This window comes from Notothenia rossii, assembly GCF_949606895.1.
Source record: "Notothenia rossii genome assembly, chromosome: 2".
Classification (NCBI taxonomy): domain Eukaryota; kingdom Metazoa; phylum Chordata; class Actinopteri; order Perciformes; family Nototheniidae; genus Notothenia; species Notothenia rossii.
This window is the reverse complement of record NC_136904.1, coordinates 14007273-14031183: the sequence shown is the minus strand read 5'-3', so window position 1 is coordinate 14031183 and position 23911 is coordinate 14007273. Positions and strand designations below refer to the sequence as shown.

At 40.5% G+C, this 23911-nt stretch overlaps 2 protein-coding genes across 2 annotated transcripts; one reads left to right on the top strand and one right to left on the bottom strand.

The window, feature by feature from the left end:
- Nucleotides 1-466: 466 nt before the first annotated feature.
- Nucleotides 467-2992, bottom strand: mis12 (MIS12 kinetochore complex component). Its single transcript, XM_079664130.1, has 2 exons — nucleotides 2357-2992; nucleotides 467-875 (listed from the first exon to the last, which is right to left on the bottom strand). The coding sequence occupies exons 1-2, from the start codon at nucleotides 2756-2758 to the stop codon at nucleotides 609-611; spliced, it is 669 nt and encodes a 222-aa protein (XP_079520256.1). The 5' UTR covers nucleotides 2759-2992; the 3' UTR covers nucleotides 467-608.
- A 428-nt stretch (nucleotides 2993-3420) lies between these two features.
- Nucleotides 3421-14320, top strand: ppm1g (protein phosphatase, Mg2+/Mn2+ dependent, 1G). The gene is made up of 14 exons (XM_079664120.1): nucleotides 3421-3617; nucleotides 3871-4007; nucleotides 5045-5114; nucleotides 5362-5447; nucleotides 7445-7574; nucleotides 7820-7931; nucleotides 8030-8223; nucleotides 9018-9187; nucleotides 9294-9425; nucleotides 10845-10947; nucleotides 11078-11209; nucleotides 11390-11519; nucleotides 11634-11733; nucleotides 12653-14320. Exons 2-14 carry the CDS (start codon nucleotides 3897-3899, stop codon nucleotides 12830-12832), a joined length of 1650 nt encoding a protein of 549 aa, XP_079520246.1. The 5' UTR covers nucleotides 3421-3617; nucleotides 3871-3896; the 3' UTR covers nucleotides 12833-14320.
- The last annotated feature ends 9591 nt before the right edge of the window (nucleotides 14321-23911 follow it).

Below are 23911 nucleotides of genomic sequence, written 5' to 3'. Positions count from 1 at the left end.
GATGAGTCAGCATCAGTTAAAAAAGGAACCTAGAGTACATGTGATGCAATGGAGCCGATATGTGTACCTGGGACGAGGTTACGAAGGGTTATCACTCACTTTCAAAAGATTCTAAATATAAAATGTACATTAATGTACATTCTGTTAGAAAGACAAATTGACCTGAAAATGATCTAAAATTCATATTTGTTGATTCATGCAACAACAAAAAAGCCCTTGTGCAAACATACAGAAATACATCCGTCTGTTTTGTTTACTTACATGAAACTGTATGAAGACTAAACTGAATTTGCTGAAGTGTGTTTTCAAAGTTTTGAACTGTATTATATTAGGGTTGATGTTCATAAAGGCATTAAAGCAAATGTTTTGGCATCATTGTGTCTTCTTTTCAAAGGGAAGGAATTACGTCTTTATAAGACGTATTATTTATGTTGGTATTCAATGTTTCAATACTTTGGAGCATTAATTCCCTGTTGATTTTTTTTATTAAGACAAGATGAAAATGGAGATAATTAAGAGGGGGAAATTGCATAAAGTTCAGCTAGAATAAAAACAGAATACACAATAAAAGTTGTGGAGAAATGTCTTTTTACAGGTTTGAGGTCAGTTCAATGAGGCGCCTTGTGGCAGACCTCCCTGACGGCCTCCTGCAGCTTCTTTACCGACTCCATCACCATGCGGAAACTTTCATGGAAGCTTCCATTACCTTCCTTCACCCAAGCCGCCTGCAGCTCTCTGACCCACGTCACGATCCCATCCAGCTGCTTCAGCACCTCCGCCTGCTCGTCCAGCTCCGCCTGCAGCGCCTGCCGGGCACACACCTCCTCCTCGTACGCACTCTGGAGGTCAGCGAGGGACGAATCCAGCTTCAACACCTCCTCAGGGAGCAGACCAAAGTCAAACCAAAGACAATCATTGCTTCTATTTATCAACAAAATATGAAGACATCATGAGCGGCTGGTAAAAAAACATATTGGATAATGACTGCGCTGTAAAAAAAAAAACACGTAATACTCAATAATGATCAAACCCCCCAAAAACTGGAGCAACAAACCTAAATGGCTATAATGGAAAATGTGTCATAAGCCATCCTTTTTATCAGTAGGCCGATCTCAATATTTAACAAAAAACAGTATCTATTACATTTAGTTCATTGATAATTGTTTGTTCAGGTAGCAGAGAACATTATTTGTAAGATACTGATAATGATATACCAATAGATATACACAAATCATTATAATCTAAATAAAACATTGACAAGAAACGACAGCAAAACAGAACCACACTAAAATAAGTTATATATTTGACTTAAGTAAAAGTAGAAGTACCAGAGTTTAGGAATACTCTGTAACAAGTAAAAGTCCTACAATAAAAAGCTTACTCTTTTTTAATATAATTAAAGTACTCATTATGCAGTTTTGTCCATTTCAGAATAATATACATCATATGTTTTGATTATAGTTATTGATGCATTAATGTGTTTATCAAAGCTGGTAAAAGGTGCAGCTAGTTTTAATTATGTTGTATACTGCTGGGTAGCTTGTGGATTTACTCCAGGTGTGTAACTAAAGTCTTATTTAAATGTTAATTGTGTTGCACATCATTAAATGTAAGTCTGCGAAGTAACTACACCGGCAGTGGTGTAGTGGGGATTTTTTTACTGGGTGGACGGGGTGGTGGGTGGACGGGAGACACTATGGACGCGCTCGTGAACTGTCAACGGGGGGAGGGCTGTCAGCGAACCGATCCGGCCTTTCTGCGCGACTATCACGCAAATGCGGGACATAGTCTCAATGTGTGGGACGCGGGACAAATAATAAAAATGCTGTGTGTGCAGTCCCGCACAGTGCGGGACGCCTGGTCCCCCTACAAACACGGTTCTGCCCGCTTGGTTCTGCACGCTTCAAATCAAGTTGCATAAATGCTTGAGCTACGTTTTAATTATAATTACTGTGAAATCTGCCTATTGTGTTTTCGTCATTATTACAACAAACACACACTTGCAACTGATAACACTGGCAATGATTTTAGATGTATTAGACTATTACAAAAATAAATCATGCTTCAAATAAGTGGGGGTACGGCGTAGCCCCGCGTCCAACGCCCACTACACCACTGCACGAATCAAATAAATGTAGAGTAAAAGTACACGATTTTCTTCTGAATTGTAGAGGGGTAAAATAACAAAGTAGCAAAACGTAGAAATACTCAAGTCAAGTTCAAGTCTCTCAAAGTACAGTACTTGAGCAAATGTCCTTAGTTGCTTTACAACGCTGTTTGTCATACTCTAATTGAATCAACATTGCATGAATTGAGATCACAATAGTGATCTTAATGTAAACACCGCTGCACACACCTGTATGTGTTGGGGGTAGTCCTTGTGTGAATGGTCCTCGGGCAGCAGCACATTGAGCGGCACGGAGAGGCACCGTGTCACCAGCAGCGAGTCCATCCTCTGCGACAGCTGCTTGAACCGGTCCTCCAGGAACTGCATCAGCCGGCGGCTACATTCCCGGGCCCGGAGCTGCTCGTCAGGCCCGGGGCACACTTTTCCGAGTTGCCTCAGACACACCTTCTCCACGACGGGTAATATGTCGCACAGGCAGTCGTGGAAGGCGCTGTAAACCCGCAACATGCAGGTCTGCGGGGTGAAGCCGAAGAACTGCGCCTCGTACTGTTTAAGAGACGACGGAGGGAGATAATCCGCCTCTTCGATCACTTCTTCAACTTCCATCCCTTCTTGAGTTTCCCGCGCCATGTTGTATCAATGACGTCTGTGTTTTTCTTCTTCTTACGGGGATTTTTTGGCAGTTGGCAAATAACGAGGTGGTGTTTTACCGCCACCTATTGGTAGGGAGTGTAGCGTTCAACAGCAGTACTTTACAGCGTGAGAAAATATTTTAGATACTGCTAAAAACAGCATACTATTGATAAATAGGTTATTGTGCTTGTAAATGAGTTAAATACAATATACAATTAATTACACAAGGTTGTTTCAAACTGTATTATTATTATTATTATTATTATTATTTTAAAACACCATATGAAGTGATGAAAAATACTTTTTAAAGGGTGATGACATTCAAACTGTGCAAAGGATGGTCCTATTGCGTTTTAGTCTTTTAAAAAAAACAGCATCCATTTATAACAATAAGACGCTCTTGTGAAAACCTTGTACGTCGTTGAAATGGTTGGCATAGGTTATATTCATACTGTTACTACATGTTTACTCTGTTTTCCCCCCTTTTTATTCTTATTATCCCTGTTTATATTATTATGTGTACCATCAGTGTTTCTCTCTTATTATATTGCTGCTTAAAACCTGAATGTTCTTACGGGGATCCATAAAGATCCATCCTATATTAAACTATCTTAAATGTTCGTTTTTCATTCATTTAAAACAATTAATAATCCTCACGTCATGACGTATGACGTACGTTGCGGCCACGCCCACTTGTTCGAACGAAAGGGACATGCGCGCGCGCTCCCATTCTCCACAGCTCGGTTTGCTCGCTCTGTGTTGATAGCGGCTTTCTGCTCCCACACGTGTAATCTCTTATATGTGCCGCTCTCTCTTTGGAACCCCTCAATAAGCAGACCCTGCTCCATAAGAAAAGGTAAATTAACATTCTGCTTGGTGTCTGATTTGGTCTGAAACTGCGCTGCCGCTTGCATGGCGGGGGAGAGAGGTTGGGGCTGGAAGTTTAGCCGGGTAGCATGCTAGTGCTAGCTAGCTGATGCGTCTACTTTTTGTTGTGGTGTTGCTAACATTAGCTAGCTAGCAAGCTAGTTGAAGTATGATAAATGCACTGCTTGTGTCTTTATTATGTAAAGCTGAGATCTGATGTTGTTATGTTGCCTTCTTTTCAGGTGTAAAGCCATAGAAATCGACCACCATGGGGGCTTATCTGTCTCAACCTAACACGACCAAGACCTTTGCCGATGGCGGCAACAGCACCCTGAGCTACGGCTTCTCTGCCATGCAGGGCTGGCGCGTCTCCATGGAGGTGAGGCTGAAAATAATGACCGGATCAGAGACACTCCATGTTGAAAATTAGATTTGAGTTGCCAATGGCGGGATAAATTGATGTGCGGCATCTCCATGTTTGTTGGTATCTTTCCAAAGTTCGTCACTCCTAAATTAGCTCCAGTGATTGGTGAAATCTTAAGTCATTCTCGGGGTGTTTTTCACCCCTAACAACATAAAGAAGAATGTCATTCACATTGCTTCACAACGTACTTCACTGAAGCTGACCGCATTTGTTTCTGTTGGTAACTTCTAGTGAGCAAACAAAGTGATAAAACAGCAGTTCCCCAGAGAATAAAAAAAAAAAAAACTAAAATGTCTACCTAGATACATACTATGTGAACAATTCGTTTAAAAATACATTGATTTAATAGACGTTAATGTCCAAGATGGGCAAGCTTGTTAACAAGCAGTAGTCATTACAACCATCTTATTTTTGTTGACCTTTCGGATGTTGCCACACAAAATAATAATTGAAAGATTAAGAACCTTGCTAGGGTCTATAAAACCTTTCGTAGAATGATATTTCCCATGTTAAGCTTCTGAATGGCCTAAATACTGCTCTTTTAATGCTGTAAACAAGACTTGGATATTGCTGATGTTCCTCCCACAGTCTCTTTTAGATCCAAGTCCTCCAATTCTTGGGCATGCACTGGAATATTTGCACACGACACAACCCCTGTCCATATATAGTGTTTAGGGGGTGTTACTTATGCTAATAATACACAACTAGCCACATACCTCTTATTTTTGATCTAGTATGATTCATTATACAGCACACCTGGGTAAACATGTTTTAGCATGATTTTAAACATTTGGTGGGTTTGGACTTTTTAAGCTTTCTTATCCAACATTAAGAAAAGTTACAAAAAAGTCGTCCATTGAGTGAAAATGATGTCTTATCCCGTGTGACTCGCCGTCCTGCACATTTTCTTACCCAAAGTGAAATTGTCTTTGCGATCATTTGTTCCAACTGTCATGTTGTATGTAATATGCATTTTTTCATGTGTGTTGTAGGACTCTCACAATTGTATTCCAGAGTTTGACGAGGACACAGCCATGTTTTCTGTGTATGATGGACATGGAGGTAAACACATGTACACTGTACAAATACTGTCACGTTCTTATATAATTTCTCAATGTGCATTTAAACAGTATTTTCTGACCAAATATTTAGCCTTATCCTAATGAACAACACACACTTTCTAAAAAAACACACCTACTTTTGCTATGTGTCTTCGAGGTTTCCCCTTTTATTGTTGGTTTTACACCTCTTGAGTCCTCTGTTTGCACACCTATCCTGAGAGTGTATATAACCTGCTGTTCCCATTTAGGTGAAGAGGTGGCTCTGTACTGTTCAAAGTACCTTCCTGAAATCATTAAGGAGCAGAAGACCTACAAAGATGGCAAACTGCAAAAGGTGAGAAGCCGCTGCATGATCTTTACTATTTTGTCAGCTCAGATGTCTCAATGAACAGTAGGGATGGGTATCGTTAAGGTTTTAACGGTACTACTACTTTTATCGATAGCGCTTATCGGTCCGGTCTTTTAACGGTACTCTTATCGGTTCTTTTGGAGAAAAAAATAAGGTAAACAAATTGTGAACAAAACTAACATTGCTTTTTATTTAAATTAAATACATAATATTTCACATCAAAAGAAACAACAATGTTTTAACAAATCGTATTAAATAATCTGATGATAGAATTGTAAACGGAATAGCTGAAACATTAACAAACTAAATAACTCTGTTACCTCTAATCATTAACCCATGTTTGTATCATTGAGTTAACTCTGTGTGTTGCTGCTAGCATACATAATACCTGACGTGGACGGGGCTACAGAGCTACTAGAAAGACAGTCGAACCCGGAGCATTCCTCCGTCTGGATGTGGTGCAAAATGTTTAGACAATTTGCTCGTGTTACCGCCCTTACATGCTAAACACTTATTGCACTTTTGGTAACGAGCATTGTCCAGATCGAGACGGGTAAAGTTTAACCACACCTCAGAGCGCGTTCTCTCCGCCATCTCCTCCGTGTGTGTGTGTGTGTGTGTGTGTGTGTGTGTGTGTGTGTGTGTGTGTGTGTGTGTGTGTGTGTGTGTGTGTGTGTGTGTGTGTGTGTGTGTGTGTGTGTGTGTGTGTGTGTGTGTGTGTGTGTGTGTGTGTGTGTGTGTGTGTGTGTGTGTGTGTGTGTGTGTGTGTGTGTGTGTGTGTGTGTGTGTGTGTGTGTGTGTGTGTGTGTGTGTGTGTGTGTGTGTGTGTGTGTGTGTGTGTGTGTGTGTGTGTGTGTGTGTGTGTGTGTGTGTGTGTGTGTGTGTGTGTGTGTGTGTGTGTGTGTGTGTGTGTGTGTGTGTGTGTGTGTGTGTGTGTGTGTGTGTGTGTGTGTGTGTGTGTGTGTGTGTGTGTGTGTGTGTGTGTGTGTGTGTGTGTGTGTGTGTGTGTGTGTGTGTGTGTGTGTGTGTGTGTGTGTGTGTGTGTGTGAGAGATAGATAGATAGATGCATGTAGCAGCTGCGTGTGTGTAAACTGCCCCGCCCCCTCGCAAGCAGGCGGGGGAGAGAGATCTCTCGCCTGGATTGGAAAGATCGAAAATACAAAAAAGACGCATTTTGCAGTCTTTTTGCGTAAAAACGGAGTTGGCGACACTAAAACTGCAATACAATGTTTGTGTAGCAATAATACATATTACATTTTTTTGTTTACATGTCTCCAGTACCGATAAAAAGACCGTTAACGTCGGAGCTTAACGGTACCACGGTCTTTAATAATTCAGCCCCGGGGCCCGTTTAATACCGGGGCTCGGTACCCATCTCTAATGAACAGAGACCTGCTGTTTGACTGTGGCATAGTTCACATTTTTGGGATTAGTGGTAATGTCTTTTTTAAAGTGTCACAATCTTCCCCCTGTCACACTTAAAGTTGTAGACAATATACATATTTTTTTCTCCTTTTTAATATTTAGATAACCTTCAAAAATATGTATATTCCATACAACAGGATAAAGTTGACAGCATTAGGTTTCAGTTTGTTTCTATACTAAAAGATACATTTCACAAGGCTTTAACATTAGACCATGCCTTTTCTGTTCTTGGCTAGTAGCAAAGAACAGCCTAATGACTTGCCATAATTATGGTTAAATCTTTTTTTATGTTTCTTGAGGAAGTGAGCATGCTTGAAAGATCATTTCCCATTCAAAAGGCAATACATTGCAAGTAAAACACAAACTACTGCAGTGTACACACAGCAATTGATGAGAAGTCATTAAAAACCAGGGCTACTTGCAAAGAAAATGTCAACTGTAGTTCTTCAGTACTAACACATTAGAAACTTACTGAACTAACTCATCGATGTAGTGCCCAGCGTTACACTGTGTCGCTTCATATTTACTGATGCCTCTCTCTGCACGATGTTTCCAGGCTCTGGAGGAAGCCTTCTTGCTCATCGATGGCAAAATAACCACAGAGGATGTCATTAAGGAGCTGGTCCAGATCGCTGGGCGGCCCACAGAGGAGCCGCCTGTGGTCAAGGTGTCACCGGAGGACGATTGTGAGTTCACTGCTGACATTGAAACTTGGGTTTGATGACTGAGTTGTAAGGAACATAATAATAACAATAGAAATGCAGGATTGTATTGGAGTATTAACATCCAGCAGAATGCATTCATTAAGAATGATCATGAGGATACAGCATGTGTAAAACATCCTGCCATGCGTGCACCTACACTGCTAATACATGAGAGAAAATATGTAAAATGTTATATCTGATTGTTTCCATGTTTCTGCTCCCCTCAGTGGAAACGGAGGAGGCTGCTTTGCTCCATGAGGAGGCCACCATGACTATAGAGGAGCTGCTGGTACGCTATGGCCAGAACCTCAATGCTGTCAAGCATGCCGCTGCCATCAGGTATCGTAACACTTTTTATCTTTCTTATAAGGACAGTTGGCTTTAGTGATTTGGATGTTAAAAAAACAAATTTTTCCCTCTTCGTGTTTTGTTCTTAGTGCTGCCGCTAAGAAAGCAGCCAGCTCCAACCCCGAGGCCTCGGAAAGCAAAAGTGAAGCTGTGAAAGGAAAGGAGGAGGTAGTAAATGGAGAAATGGAGGAGGAGAGCAATGGAAAAGGGAAGAAAAGCGAAGGAGCAGCAAGTGGATCGAAGCTGCGAGCATCCAGGAGATCAGGGGAGGCCAGTGGTGCAGGTAACAGCTGGGATTCAGTCATGTACATTTTGTATTCAAAAGAGAACTCAATCTCATTTCTTTTTAATGTAATGGTGTGGTTTGAAGCTTTGATAAATAATAAAAATAAGCTTTGATTGTATAGGACCTTTCATACAAGAAGTGCAGTCCAAAGTGCTTCACAGTAGAGAATTGAATCTCATAAAATAGTCACAGGAAATTGATGTCAGGGTTTACCTATAGAAGACGTGGGGTGAGCGTAGGTTAACATAATATTGAAGGGAGGATAGTTCACATTCACGTAATGGCAGTAATAGGATGATATTGTGAATAACACAAAATCACTTTACACATTGAGAGTTCAGCAGAGAGCATCGGTTAGCGACCTAAATATTCTTTCATATCAGAATACCTTTATTAGTCCCACATTTGCGTAGTTACAGCAGGAAAAAGAGCCACAGACAGCTTAATGTTAAATATGTGACATGCATTAAAAAAAAAAGTACTATGATATAATAAAAATGAAATTAAAAAAATACACATCCTGTAACAGTTCTTCGGATTTAGCAGCCAGGAATATATTACACAGTTATTAACGGCATTTATATATTGCACATAGTGTGTTGGTATTTAGCAGCAAGGGGTGATAGTCTGTTGTGCTGTGTGTGGGGGGGGGTCAACTCAATGATAATGGAAAAAGGTGAGCCTGCTCAAATACTGAAGTATTATCTTATAACTTACCACGTACTTATCAAATGTCCTCTCTCTCCCCGTTCCCCTCATTAACCACACGTGTCCTGGTTTCTTCTTTCCAGCAGCCGACTGTGGAGGGTCAGGAAGCGCCAATGGGGCGGGAAAGGCCGGAAAGGCAGAAGGAGACGCAGGTCCTTCCTGCTCGTCCTCCAAGGCTGTAGGAGATTCAAAGTCCAGGTTCTTCGATGACAGCGAGGAGTCTGACGGAGACGAGGAGGGCAGTGAGGAAGAGGTGAAGCAGACACCAGAGCTACGGTCATGTTTGGAAACCTCCCTCACTCTGAGGGTTTTAAACACGAGGAAAGCATTGTATTTATATAATCTTTTCTTTTCATTAGGATGGTAGCGAAGAAGACGATGGGGACAGCAGTGAGATGGAAGAAGAGGAGGATACAGATGATGGAGAGGAAGACTCAGAAGATGAGGAGGAGGAGGAAATGTGCCTTCCTGGAATGGACGGGAAAGAGGAGGTGTGAACAAAAGAGAAACTAATCTAATGCAACTAAGAAAAACCAGTGCACCTGATACAAATACTACTTTCAGTATTTACAACACGTCTTGCTTAATGCCGATATCTGTTCTTACTTGAATCGGAGTGATACTTAGGGTTTGGGTAGAAACCGTCTGCTCTCGTGCATAACGGGTTGATTATTGATGATATATAAGCACACTATTAAAATATGGATAAACTAGTGTCCATAGAAAAGAATAACATGTAAATGTGCTCTGTTGCAAATTAATGTTATCGCCGATAGTGACCGAGTCCACTAAAGTGGGAACAGCAATTCAGCGTTTTGGGAATGGATGTACGGAGAAATCACGTTTTCTAAAATTGAAGTTGTCTCTAACGATTAAGTTGATATTAAATCAAAAATATATTAGGTCCTCTTTCCACGTATGAGTTGTACAACTTTTTAAAGCGCCTTGAGCTCCATCTTTGAAGCTTTAAAAAGTTGTCATGCTGATGTTTGGTGGAATTGGTCGTATCAAAATCACTGAATACAAAATCACAATATCTTTGCTCGTGACTTTTAAAAGATTAGGCTTAGTTAGCAGTAGGTGGTTTTTATTTAAATAGCTTGGCTGTAAAGCTTGGCCTCATCACACTAGAAGCCAGGTTTCTGATTTCTGACTTTTTGCAAAGCTTCGGTGCTGGAACGGGAATTTGACAGAGTACTCTGATTGTATGTAGGGATGCTCCGATACTCACTCTCTGCCGATCGATCGGTGCTCTCTAAAAAATGTCAAACGCATGATGTAAAATACATGACACTTTTCTCTGTGCGCGAAACAAGCTCGCCAAGATGGCTTCACCAGTCTGGCAGTATTTTAAGGTGTCCGAAAATGACAATAAAATAGCGGGATGCAGCGTGTGTGAAGCAGAAATCCTGCAGCTCCGCCTGCTGTGACGGACCGGTGAGCGGAGCAACACACACACTAAGAGTTAGACCTAACCTATTTGATCTACCTCTGGAACAAGCTAAACTAGTTATAAATATATTTATTCTTCACTGTCGGGTCAATCATTACTGGTTATTACAGTGAGCTGCATGAGACGATACTGTCGGGGGAGGGAGAGAGCTTCCGCTCATGTCTCCCGTGTTATTCTCCAAAGTTAATGTAAACTTGAATAATGTTCTTCATTTGAATGTAATAATGATGTTGGTGGTTGTTTGTGGAAGCTCCAGTGAATGAGCCCCATTAACTGAGTTTTAAACATCACTTTAAATGGAAGATCCCCATAGGCCCCGCCCACTCGATCGTTATCGGCCGATACTGATTCCGGCGATCGGCCCCAAAATTGACGATCAGAGCACCCCTAATTGTATGTATAGAGGAGTAAAGCATCATGCAGTAACATCACATCTCTCATGTTCATATGTGTGCAGCCCGGCTCTGACAGCGGCACCACAGCTGTTGTGGCTCTGATCCGAGGAAAACAGCTGATCGTGGCCAACGCCGGAGACTCTCGCTGCGTGGTGTCTGAGCGCGGTGAGTCTCAACCATGCAGGGTCTAATTATTATTGATAGAAGCGCTATATGAGATATTTGTGGAAAATCTAAATGTCAACCAGTTAAACGACCAATTTGGTAATAATGTAAGAGTTCTGTGTCGCTGTAGGCAAAGCTGTGGACATGTCGTACGACCACAAGCCTGAGGACGAGCTGGAGCTGACCCGCATCAAAAACGCTGGCGGGAAAGTGACCATGGATGGGCGGGTCAACGGGGGGCTGAACCTCTCCAGAGCTATTGGTATGACCGACTGCATCTGAATTGAACACATACTGTAGCTCCTCTCAGTCAATGTTACATTCCTTTCGTCTGTTCTGAAGTCAATTTGCAACCAAATATGTTTCTGATTCTCTGAGATGAACTTCTCCTGTAATCAGAATGAGTTTCTATGAACCTTCTGCCCTGGACTCTGCCTCTCAGGTGATCACTTCTATAAGAGGAACAAGGCTCTGCCTCCAGACGAGCAGATGATCTCCTCCATGCCAGACGTCAAAGTCCTGACTCTTAACGGGGACCACGACTTCATGGTCATCGCCTGCGACGGCATCTGGTAATTGATTATTATTTAGGATTCATCATAAACCAGATTTGAATACACAATAATATAGTTTGTCCATTTGATCAGTTATTTCCCTGCTAATAAGCCTTTCTGATGCCTGTGCAGGAATGTGTTGAGCAGTCAGGAGGTGGTGGACTTCATCAGTGAAAGGATCAAACCAGACCAGAGCGGCAAAGTCAAATCCCTCTCATCCATAGTGGGAGAGGTGAGAGGCTCCTCTTACACACTTAATATAAAAAGGAACACTTGTACATACTTTTGCCTGAGTTTCTGTTAACAGAATTATAATTACATGTCAGACATAACAACATTTTTTTAGATTTCTGCCGGTTTTTTTACATCCAACATTTTTATTCAATTTTAACTGAGATGACACCGATGCAAATCAATAATAGTAAATGATGCATATTGCACATTGATGACCCATCTCACATCGGTGGCATATTACGTTGCATTTAGCTGGCGCTTTTATCCAAAGCCACTTACAATAAGTGCATTCGACCAAGAAGATACAAACTTGAAGAAAACAGAATCATATAAGTACATCAGGTTTCATAGAGCCAAACATTTCAAGTGCTACTCAACAGGCTTTAGATAAGCCAGTCCTTTATTAGTATATAAGTGTTCTGTTAGCAGTTCTTTGTTAGTAATTCTATCGCTCGAAGTGGAGTCGAAAGAGATGAGTTTTCAGTCTGCGCCGGAAGATGTGCAAGCTATCTGCTGTCCTGATGTCAATGGGGAGCTCATTCCACCATTTTGGAGCCAGGATAGCAAACCCACATGTTTTTGCTGATGGGAACTTGGGTCCCCCTCGCAGTTCTTATAACACTGTTATAAACAAGCTTAAGCCAAAACTGATTGTATGTAACCTAAATGTTTAGCCTCATTAGCTAAGCATCTCAAAATATTCTAACAACTATTGTAGACTGAATGACACAGCAGCCCCTCCTCCCAATATCAGCAGTATTTGATCAGTCGCGTACATTAGATGTTTCCCTGTAGATAGTTATTGTGCTATGTAGCTTGTAGACGAAGCAGCTAACCACAACACAATGACCTTTTATAGCTCTCTTTTCTCATGTTCATACCTCGTTCATTTTAAATCCCATATGCCTTTCTAACAGCTGTTGGACCACTGTTTGGCCCCCGACACATCTGGAGACGGGACCGGATGTGACAACATGACCTGCATCATCATCACCCTCCGGCCTCACCCGGCCACCGCTCAGCAGGACGACAAGAAGAAGAGGAAGCTCGAGGACGAGAAGAACGGCAACGAAAGCAAAAAGGCCAAAAGTGAATAAAGGCAGAGAGAGAGAAACGGAGCCAGAGGCAGCAGCTGGTCCCGGCTCCCCAGAGGCAAACTCTGTTCTACAGTTGATCCCTGCCGCACAAACATCCCCCTTCAAAACGAATTTAAATGACTATACGTATGTTCAAAGATCGGCTGAACGGAGATCATCGGTATAGTTTTTTATTCTCACTTTAACGCCCTTTCAGTTATTTCTTTTTCTTGGTGTCGCTGTAAAGAATTCTTAAATTCAGAGGAGTCATACATGTTGAATAGTTCATTATTTTCCAAGTATTTGTAACTAGATGCCGAATGACCGAGTCTATAGACATCTATGTGTATTTCTAAACATTAAGAGACGTCGTATCTCCTCTGCAGACATCACTGCCCTCTGTTGTGAACATATTTCCCCACATGGCAGTTTCACAGTTTTGTTTCAGTGGAGGTTTGAGGATAGCTCTCCTAGTGGCCTGTGTATGATCGCTTTATATATATAATATGAAACATGCAAGCTACTTTCCCAATTATGGAATCGCACAATGCTCTGTGTTGTGCCCAAATTACAAGGCATTCATTGTATCTCAAAGTGCCATTAAATCCCTTTTTTTATAGGCACCATTTCACATCCTCAAATGAACTGAAGGGACCCCAAATGGCTTCAGATAGACGTGTAAAGGTTACGGTAGTGAAAATGATTGAAAGGGGATATTATTGTCTTTTGTAGTCAATTGAAAGACTTCAGGAGCAGAGAGAGTGCGCATGCTTGTCCAGTGAACGTGCCGCCGAATGTTTAAGTGAAGGATTCGGGGAACTAGCCCCTTCGGTTCCATTACAGCCCAATCAAAAACAACACATCCCCGTTATCTGGCCTTTATTTCCATTCCTGCTTTGTTTCTGGTTTTGATTAGATTCTGTAAATATCCAGACAAATATAAGATGCCAGGGTTTCTTGAACTAGTGTACTTTTCTGCTGTAAGATCTGATGGCAGCACAAAGAGACGTAAAGCCTTTTCTGTGTCCATCCAGAGACATTCCCTCTCACCGTCTGTCCACTATGTGTTTTAGTAAAAAAAAGTATTTCCACTCAAATGTTGTTTGTTATTTTTCTTTTTCTACTTTGATGTAACAGTTATAGGAAGTTTATTTTCTTGCCAGCACACTTTGGAAACGCTGTACTGTGGAGAGGATGCACAAGATTACTTTTGAGTGGAAATACAGTCTGAAGCTCAGAGCACCGAGACAGCGTAACTGTTCAGAATATTTATCTTCTTTATTTGCAGAATCCTCATTTAAACCGCACAGTGTGACTATAAGTTTGTCTCTAGTGTACTTTCTTGTCACCATTCCCCCTTTTTCTGTAAATAGTTTTTTCAATACTTGTAATTGAAGAAGAAAAAAGCTTTTTCTTTGTAATTGTGAGTCAATGTGACATTTTTGGTGCATACTCTTTTGACACCAGTATGTAAGTACATACAAATACATTTTTTTAAATAATCATAAATGTGTTCCTGTGTTTTTCTTCAATCAGGGTTTTTAGATGAGCCTTTTATTTTTGATATAACATTCCTCTGCCAGTCAGACAATATTCAAGTTACTGTGAATGCTGTATCCTGTTTAAAAAGAGCTATCACTTTGATGTCAACATGTAATGGTTACTGATCTTTAGTCTCCAAATGCTTAACAATATATTTGAAATGCTTTTTAAGGGTGTTTTGCTCTCTGCCTCGCATGTAAAGGTTTCTGTTTCAGACACAAGCAATGTGTTGCAGTGATAAGTAACCAAGTAGATTTACTCAAGTACTTCACTTAAAGGTAGGGTAGGTAAGAATAGAGAAACCAGCTCGAGTGCGCTAGAATTTGAAAGTACGCAGCCAAATCTGCCTCTTCCTTCAGACATCCTTACAGAGTCCCTCCTCCAACACACACGAACGCGCACATGACCAATGAGGGCACGAGATAAGTTTGTGCACAGATGGAAGGCTGACAGGCCATCCAGTTATTTTAGCCAGCTAAAATCACTGGTCGTGCTTTTTACGGCTTCCACAGATGACGTTTTGTTATGTATTTGTCAAAGCATATAATATATTCATCGCTATCGGGATGTTAAGAGCATACCATGGAATATAACAAGTGTTTCTGAAATGAATTACCTACCCCACCTAAGTACAATGTTGAGGCATTTGTGCTTACATTTGTTGCTACTTTACTATGAAATGCCATTTAAGACAAAATTAATTAAATAAATACATATATATACTGTATATAAATATGCCTATGAAATAAATTCTGAAATAAATAAATGAGATTGTCATGAAATAAAAGTCCCATGAAATAAATAAATGTGTATTTAAATGTGCATGTATACATATTTATTGCCTCATTTATTTATTTCATAGGCATATTTATATATATATATATATGTATTTATTTAATTTGTTATGTATTTATTTAATTTTGGCTTAAATGGCATTCCATACTTTACTGCTATTCAGAGGTAAATGGTGTTCTTTTACTCAGACCCGGCGTCATGGGGCTGAATACAACATTTTAATTGTTTTATTATTATGTTTATGGTTGTTATTTGTAGGGCTCTGTCCTAATATTTATTTTTGTTTTAAACTATGTTGAAAGATTAGTTTAATATCATTTTTTTATTTTGCTATGAAATTCTGAATGGAATTCTGAATGAAAGGCTGCGCGCGAGACTGGTTTTTTACTGGGTTGAGTCGTGCGGGTTTTTGAGTGAGATGCGGCACAGCAGCTTGTCAGTTTACTCTTGCTAGGTTAGTTTATATTTATCTGCAACAATGGATATCAGGAAGTTGTTCATGAAAGGAATATGGCAACCCAGCGCCAGATGCAGGCACATTAGAAGAAATCAGTTACGTTACCAACGTAACTGATTTGCCAGGGACAAGGGAGCTGGCAATCAATTATATTTTGAAGAGAAATTGACTCTCAAGCCGGCTCTCTCAAAAACTCCGGCTCTGTGCGCAAGCAGACCGCTGCACACGCTCTGTCTCTCTCTCTCTCTCTCCCTTTCTCTCCATCGCTCAACCTCACTCCACCCTGTGTGCGCTCCTCAAGTTTGCCTGCATGCTTGCCCAAGTTGGCACAGCGTTACAAATGTGCCACAAAACCAACCAATGGATGCAACCTATAATAAGACCGTCAACAGCCTTATGGCAACCTAAAACCCCTCTGTTTCCGTAAAAACAATTCACGAGCGTTTCGTTTCGGGGTGGGTCCGCCTTGGTAAATCAAATGCCCGCCCAGAGACGTATGTCTGCCGCCGGGTCTGCTTTTACTCCACAACATTTATTCATTACCTTTAGTTACGTGGCCGATTTGGATGTGAAATATAAGTTATAGTGTTATAGTTACACCTGGAGTAAATTCAAAAGCTACCCGGCAGTATACAAAGTCACACAAATTAGCTTCACCTTTACTAGCTTTAATACAAATAATTATACTCAAACATATTTTATTCTGAAATGGGACAATCTGCACAATGACTACTTCAACTTTGGGTAATTTAAGTATTCTGATGCTAATACTCTTAAAACTGAGTATTCTTACTCTGTTACTTTTACAATATCAGAGTACCTTTTTCCCACCTATGCTGTGTTGCCTGCTGATCTGCATGGACCAACTGTCCGTGCTCTTTGCTGGACGGCGTGCACAGAGACAGTCCTGCAGATGGCAGCAGATGGAGAGGTTTGGGCCAGTGTTGTTGAGGTCTTTCATGATCCCTAAAGCAGAGAGGAGAGCAGCCTGTCATGAAGGACAGAAGTGGAGATGTCTGTAAGTCACACACCTTCAGAACATACTGACCACTCACCTCATTTCTCATAAGGACAAAGTGAACATGTTATAATGTAATTCTCCAAAGAAATAGGAAAGCAAAAAAGGACAGTTTATTTCCCATCAGCCCCGGGGCCTCTCTGTCCTGCCCTCCCATTGGCTGCTGCTGCTCCACAGGCCTGGTGATTGTTCTGCTCCCCGAGGATCACTTCTGCATTAGGAACAATAGAGAGCAAGAGAGGAAACACCCTGTCCTTGGAATCTAAAAATGTCATCACACACACACACACACACACACACACACACACACACACACACACACACACACACACACACACACACACACACACACAAAAGACCAGAATAGACACATTTTTACCCAGTCTTTACCAGGAAGGATGTTTTTAGTTTTTGTCTGCAGATTAGGCTTACTGTAAGTGGTTTGAGTGGACACTATGAAAGCAACGTTTTTCTAGATTGCAAAGACACTCTTGATGAAACTTCAACGTCACCCTTTAAACCTTTAAAACCAAAGGCTATGGCAGAGGTGCCATTGGGAGAGTTTTCATGATGTTTTTTTGTTTGTTTTACAGTATTTCAACAGGTCATCATCTGTGTTAAATCATCAGGTTCTGTACACCAGGGTTTTTGTGAAACTATCTTTGGAGAAAATACGCTAACGTGTAGCTGGCCAAAATGTATCTTCTGAATGGACAATTGTGTTTAAGCTTATGGAAAAATCTGTTATATAGACAGTAAAATAGACATAACACACTTGGGTTTGTGTGAGTGTGACCATTTTGATCTTGTATGCATAATGAATATGATGAGTAAGTGGGAAAAGCTCCTGGCATGAGAGGCTTCAAAGAGTTGCTTTGAAGTTATTACAAAAATCCAATTAAATGTCTACAAAAGTACTTGAATAATTATACTTGAGTTTAATATTTATTCTTACCACTTTATACTTCTATTTCATTACAGTTGAAATGAACCCATTTGTATACTTGATACTTTTACCTCTGGTACTTCAAGTAGTGTGTTCGTTTTGTACTTTCAATTAGGTACAAGATCTGAGTAGTTCTTCCCCTTCTGGTAAAACTACTCCGCTTTTGGTGATCCCAAAAACAAGAAGCATGACTGAAAACTCATAGTGTTTCGATTTCTACAACAGTTTTCCTGGAATACATGATTGGTTGTTTCTCAAAGGTCCCCTGTAGGAAGCTGTTCCAGGCAGATTTTGACTGCAGTAAATGTGTCTAAAAGGCTTCTACTATGGAGCTCAATGGGCGTCCTTGTCCAGCTGTGTGTCGGGGGGGGGTGTCCTAAACCTGAGTGATGGCTGGGGGAGAGCCACAGGAGGCCAACTAGACCTCCAATTGCACATTTTTAACTGTGTGTGTGTGTGTGTGTGTGTGTGTGTGTGTGTGTGTGTGTGTGTGTGTGTGTGTGTGTGTGTGTGTGTGTGTGTGTGTGTGTGTGTGTGTGTGTGTGTGTGTGTGTGTCGACGAGGCAGCAGGTGTATATATATAGAAAAGTAGACCACAATAGCAGGTTGTAGTCGGACACAGTAAGTATTCATCAAGATCTTTTTCGATCTCCCTCTCGCTCCTAAAACTGTATTGGCCTCGTTCCTTTCTCATTGCTTAGATTTCAGCAGCAATGTCCCAAAACATACACACACACACACACACACACACACACACACACACACACACACACACACACACATTCCAGCGGTCACTGTAGTGCCATTTAAAACTTGCTGTGACCAAAAGTAGTTAACTGTAAGATTTCTTTCAGAGTCACACACACCTCAAATCTTTATTGTTGGGACTTTAGTAGTTTTCTTTAACACGATATATTCTAATACATTATCATTATATTAACATGTTATTATATTAATACATTGATCTTATATAAGGTGTACTTAGTGTCACAATTTGCATTTTACCCAAAGAGGATATGGAGAAAGATGAAACGCTTAATGCTTTTTAAAAACAATCAATCACACACACATACATACACAATAGGAAAATGTCAAAGTCAGCTGTTCTGTTGCTGACAGGATGTAGCAGCATGTCAGATCCAGACTCATCTGTGTGTGTGTGTGTGTGTGTGTGTGTGTCGTCTGCATCAAGCTAAGCATGTTGGATGGAATAACAGGAAAACCCCCCCACATCCTTTTTTCTCCCCCTCTCTTTCCTTTTACATCTCTTGTGCCGCCTCCTCCCATTTTTCTTTTCCACCCACTGTCACTTCCTGTCACCTCTTCACTCCACTTCCTCTCTTCTTCCCTCCTCTGTTTTAGTAAATGATACATCCTCTTTGTCTTCCAATATTTCCCATGCTTTCCTTTCCATTTCCTTCTTATTTGATATCGTGAAATCCGGTCTTCTGTGGAAGACTGTCATCAGATAAGCACACGGACACCCTGTATTTGTCCTGTCTAAAGCTCGTATTAACCACTGTTGTGCTTAAACAAATACAGGATTTATCTATAAAAAAAGGCATTAATGAATGCCGATGAAGCTACTTTACATTATTATGCGGATGATACCGTGATGTACTGTGCAGGTCCCTCCATTCAGGAGGCTGTTGTTAAATGGCAGACTGTTTTTAACATTATTCAGACTCAGCTCTCTGAACTAAAGCTTCTTTTAAATGTTGAAAAAACTAAGGTAATGCTCTTTTCAAAAGCTAAAAAGACACCACAGCCTGTTTTGGATATTGTAACTGTGCAAGGAATAATACTTGAAGTGGTTACCTGTTATAAATACCTAGGTATCTGGCTTGATGATTGTCTTACTTTGAAACTTCATGCACCAGATGTTTTTGTGTCAGGGGAGAGGCTACAGGTGGTGTCACAATACAAACACCTTGGAGTCATGATTGATTCAACACTTAATTTCAAGGCTCAGGTTAAAAAAATATGTAATAGGGTCAAATTCAGTCTGTCGAATATTAGGTTCACCAGAGATTACATGTCAATTGAGGCATCTCTGATGTACACACACTCTATGGTTCTCTCACACATCACCTACTGTTTAACTACCTGGTCACATGCCAGTACAACAACATTAAAACCACTGGAGTCATTGTACAAACAAACACTCAAAATACTGGACAAAAAATCAGTTTTTTCGCATCACTGCCCAGTACTCCAAAAATACAACTTGCTAAGCTGGGAAAACCTCATTAAAGATGCAAATGCTTGCCTTTTTTACATGATTGTCAACGGCCTTACCTCACCTCCTCTTAGACAGTTTATTAACATACGCACAACTGCAACTAGGGTAACAAGAGGTGCAGCGAGAGGAGATTGCATTATTCCACTCAGAAAAAGTTCTTTCAGTCAGTCTTCATTTTCTGTTAAAGCTGCTCAGCAATGGAACTCAATCCCACCTCCAATCAGAGACCAGACCACATTCACTTTATTTAAATCAAAACTCAAAATATGGTTAGTGAGGAATCAGCTCTGCCAACACTGACCCAATCTTCTGCTCCTTCCAACCCACTGCCTGTGTTTTAACATGTTCTTTTGATTTGTTTGATTTGTTTTGTTTTAATGTTCTGTATTTTAAATTGTTTTATTTAAGTATCCCAGTAATGTCTGTTGCAATTTTAAAATGTATTGTATTTACTTGTTTAAAATGAAATGTGTTTTAGGTTGACTTTTCAAATCTGTCCAGGGACTACAGATGAAAAATAGCCTCTTGGCTAACTCTGGCACATATACAGAAATGTTCATTAATGTGCACTGTCCCTGTTAAATACATGAATAAATACAAAATACAAAATGTCAATAACCTGCTTAAAAAGCTGAGGGTTAGACTAAGTTTCTTTTTCAGAAACAAGTCCTGTTTCTCGCTTGAGGCCAGGAAAAGGTTAGTCACTGTGACCTTTTTACCTGTGCTGGACTATGGCGATTTGATCTATATGAATGCACCTGCCTATTGCCTGAACAAGTTAGATGCCGCCTATCACAGCACATTGAGATTCGTCACAAATTGTAAAGCACTTACTCATCACTGTACCCTGTATACCAAGGCAGGTTTGCCATCACTTACTGTACGGAGGCTCAGTCATTGGTACACGTTTATTTATAAAGCTTTGTTGGGTAAACTCCCGTATTATATCTGCTCTCTTATAACACAGAGAGTTGCAAGCAGCTATTGTCTGAGATCGCATGATGTATTGTTAGATGTGTCAAGAGCGAGGACTGTCTTAGGTAAGACAGCTTTTATGTGCGCAGCGCCACTTGCTTGGAACAGTCTACAGCTAAAATTGAAACTGAGCAATCTCATTCCTCTGCATGTTTTTAAAGCAAGTGTAAATGAAATGCTCATTGAAACTATGGGTATTTGTAAATGTTGATAAGTATGTAAATGTAGCTTGTAAATACAGGACTGTCTCAGAAAATTAGAATATTGTGATAAAGTTCTTTATTTTCTGTAATGCAATTAAAAAAACAAAAATGTCATACATTCTGGATTCATTACAAATCAACTGAAATATTGCAAGCCTTTTATTATTTTAATATTGCTGATTATGGCATACAGCTTAAGAAAACTCAAATATCCTATCTCTAAATATTAGAATATCATGAAAAAGTATACTAGTAGGGTGTTCAACGAATCACTTGAATCGTCTAATTAACTCGAAACACCTGCAAGGGTTTCCTGAGCCTTGAAAAACACTCAGCTTGGTTCAGTAAACTAAATCACAAGTATGGGGAAGACTGCTGATCTGACTGCTGTCCAGAGGACCGTCATTGACACCCTCCATCAGGAGGGTAAGACACAAAAAGAAATTTCTCAAAGAGCAAGCTGTTCACAGAGTGCAGTTTCAAAGCACATCCACAAAAAGTCTGTTGGAAGGGCGAAATGTGGCAGGAAACGCTGCACAACCAAGAGAGATGACCGCAGCCTTAACAGCATTGTGGAGAAGAGTCGCTTCCAGAATTTGGGGGAGCTTCAAAGACAGTGGACTGAAGCTGGAGTCCAGGTATCAAAAGTTACTGTTCACAGACGTGTCCGGGAAATGGGCTACAATAGCCGTATTCCCATGGTCAAGCCACTTCTGAACTCAAGACAACGGAAGAGGCGTCTGACTTGGGCTAAGGAAAAGAAGCACTGGACAGTTGCACAGTGGTCCAAAGTCCTCTTTTCAGACGAAAGCAAGTGTTGTATTTCATTTGGAAGTCAAGGCGCCAGAGTCTGGAGAAAGGCTGGAGAGGAGCAAAATCCAAGTTGCTTGAAATCCAGTGTGAAGTTCCCACAGTCAGCGATGGTTTGGGGAGCCATGTCAGCTGCTGGTGTTGGTCCACTGTGTTTCATCAAGCCCAGAGTAAATGCAGCTGTGTACCAAGAGATTTTAGAGCACTACATGCTTCCGTCTGCTGAAAAGCTCTATGGAGATGAGGAATTCATTTTCCAGCATGATCTGGCACCTGCCCACAGTGCCAAAACCACCAGTAACTGGTGTACTGACCATGGCATTACTGTCCTCGATTGGCCTGCAAATTCCCCTGACCTGAACCCCATAGAGAATATGTGGGGTATTGTGAAGAAGAAGCTGAAAGACACCAGACCCAACAATGCTAATGAGCTAAAGGCCGCTATTGAAGCATCCTGGGCATCCATAACACCTCAGCAATGCCACAGGCTGATTGCCTCCATGCCACGCCGCATTGATGCAGTAATCCGTGCAAAAGGATTCCCAACCAAGTACTGAGTGCATTAATGGACATTTTCAAATGTTTGATTGTGTTTTGCTGTTATAAATCTTTTTTTTTTACTTGGTCTGAGGAACTATTCTAATTTTTTGAGATAGGATTTTTGAGTTTTCTTAAGCTGTATGCCATAATCAGCAATATTAAAATAATAAAAGGCTTGCAATATTTCAGTTGATTTGTAATGAATCCAGAATGTATGACATTTTTGTTTTTTTAATTGCATTACAGAAAATAAAGAACTTTATCACAATATTCTAATTTTCTGAGACAGTCCTGTATGTTGTATGATATCCTCTATTGTTTTATGTTGTTTTATGTTTCATGTGGAACCTAATTGCTGCAGGTCTCCCTTGAAAAAGAGATCTATGATCTCAATGGGACCAATCTGGATAAATAAAGGTTACAATTAAAACCAAAACATAAATAAAAAATAAAAAGAATCATGCTGCAACAACCAATCAAAAGAAGAGCAGTATTACTAACACTTGAGACACTTACAAAAAAAAGAATGGCTGAAAACATCCTTAACATGAGAGAGTTCATATTATGTCAAAGTCCATAAATACGAATATTTGGTCAAAAATATCCAGTTTCATCAGGGCAGCACATTCAGAAACCCACCTGCACAAACAGATTCACACATATCTGGACATCTGTATGCAAACACACACACACACGAACACACACGCCCACACACGGGTGCGGTCTAAGATAAGAGAGAAGTGGAAAGAAGCTGCCATCTGATCACTGAACATTTCCTCACTTTCTCATTACTTTGCAAGTAAACAGCCATTTGGAAAAAACTGATCAAAGCAATGAACAGCGGATAGATGGGCAATTATTCTGAAAACAAAAACTGTTTGTCCTGTATATCTTTAATGTTTTCAGGAAATTTGTTTTCCCTGAAGAAAACATGTTGGATACTTGGAGGCAGTATTTGCTTCCTTGCACAAAGAATTGACTCTTTTTTAGAGGAAAGGAAATCCAAGCTAATTCATTTCCACGCTTCTTTTTACGAGATCTTCTTTCCCTCTGAGTACTTTATCATTTTGACACATGTTCCTCTCATGGTTTCTATTCCTCTTCTGTGTTCCTTTTATCTTCTTTATTTAGTTATTCATGGATTGGTCACAGGGCCCTCGGTTAAAATCATTTAAGGCTTCAGCCCTTTATAGTTCCCTTGCTGAAAGTTCTCTCTCTCATAACATTAGTGGTGGATAAACCCATAGTGATCCCTGGAAGGTAACATGACTTTAAGGGAAATAATGTGAGATGATGCTGCGTCGGTAAAAGTGCATGCACAGTAACAAAAGCACCACAACATTGTACACAAAATAAAGAAAGTGGTCTCTTATGCCAGTGTGCTCTATAAAGCATCGACATGACATAAACGTGTCACATGACCTAAATAATCTGGAGTCCCAGTGTGAGCGTCCAAACTGTCATCATCATTGAGGTTTCATTATAGATAATGCGGCTGAAAGATCTCCCTACATGTCTGCTTTCTGTCAGAGAAAGAGCCGTGGTTCAGCTGTCACATGAAGCCAGAGCGAA

Coding starts and splice junctions, on each gene's coding strand:
- mis12 (XM_079664130.1), bottom strand. CDS start 2,758: ATGGCGCGGGAAACTCAAGAAGGGATGGAAGTTGAAGAAGTGATCGAA. Junction 876..2,356: donor ACTACCCCCAACACATACAG/GTGTGTGCAGCG, acceptor CTCCCTGAGGAG/GTGTTGAAGCTGGATTCGTC.
- ppm1g (XM_079664120.1), top strand. CDS start 3,897: ATGGGGGCTTATCTGTCTCAACCTAACACGACCAAGACCTTTGCCGAT. Junction 5,115..5,361: donor TGTGTATGATGGACATGGAG/GTAAACACATGT, acceptor GTTCCCATTTAG/GTGAAGAGGTGGCTCTGTAC. Junction 8,224..9,017: donor AGGGGAGGCCAGTGGTGCAG/GTAACAGCTGGG, acceptor TCTTCTTTCCAG/CAGCCGACTGTGGAGGGTCA.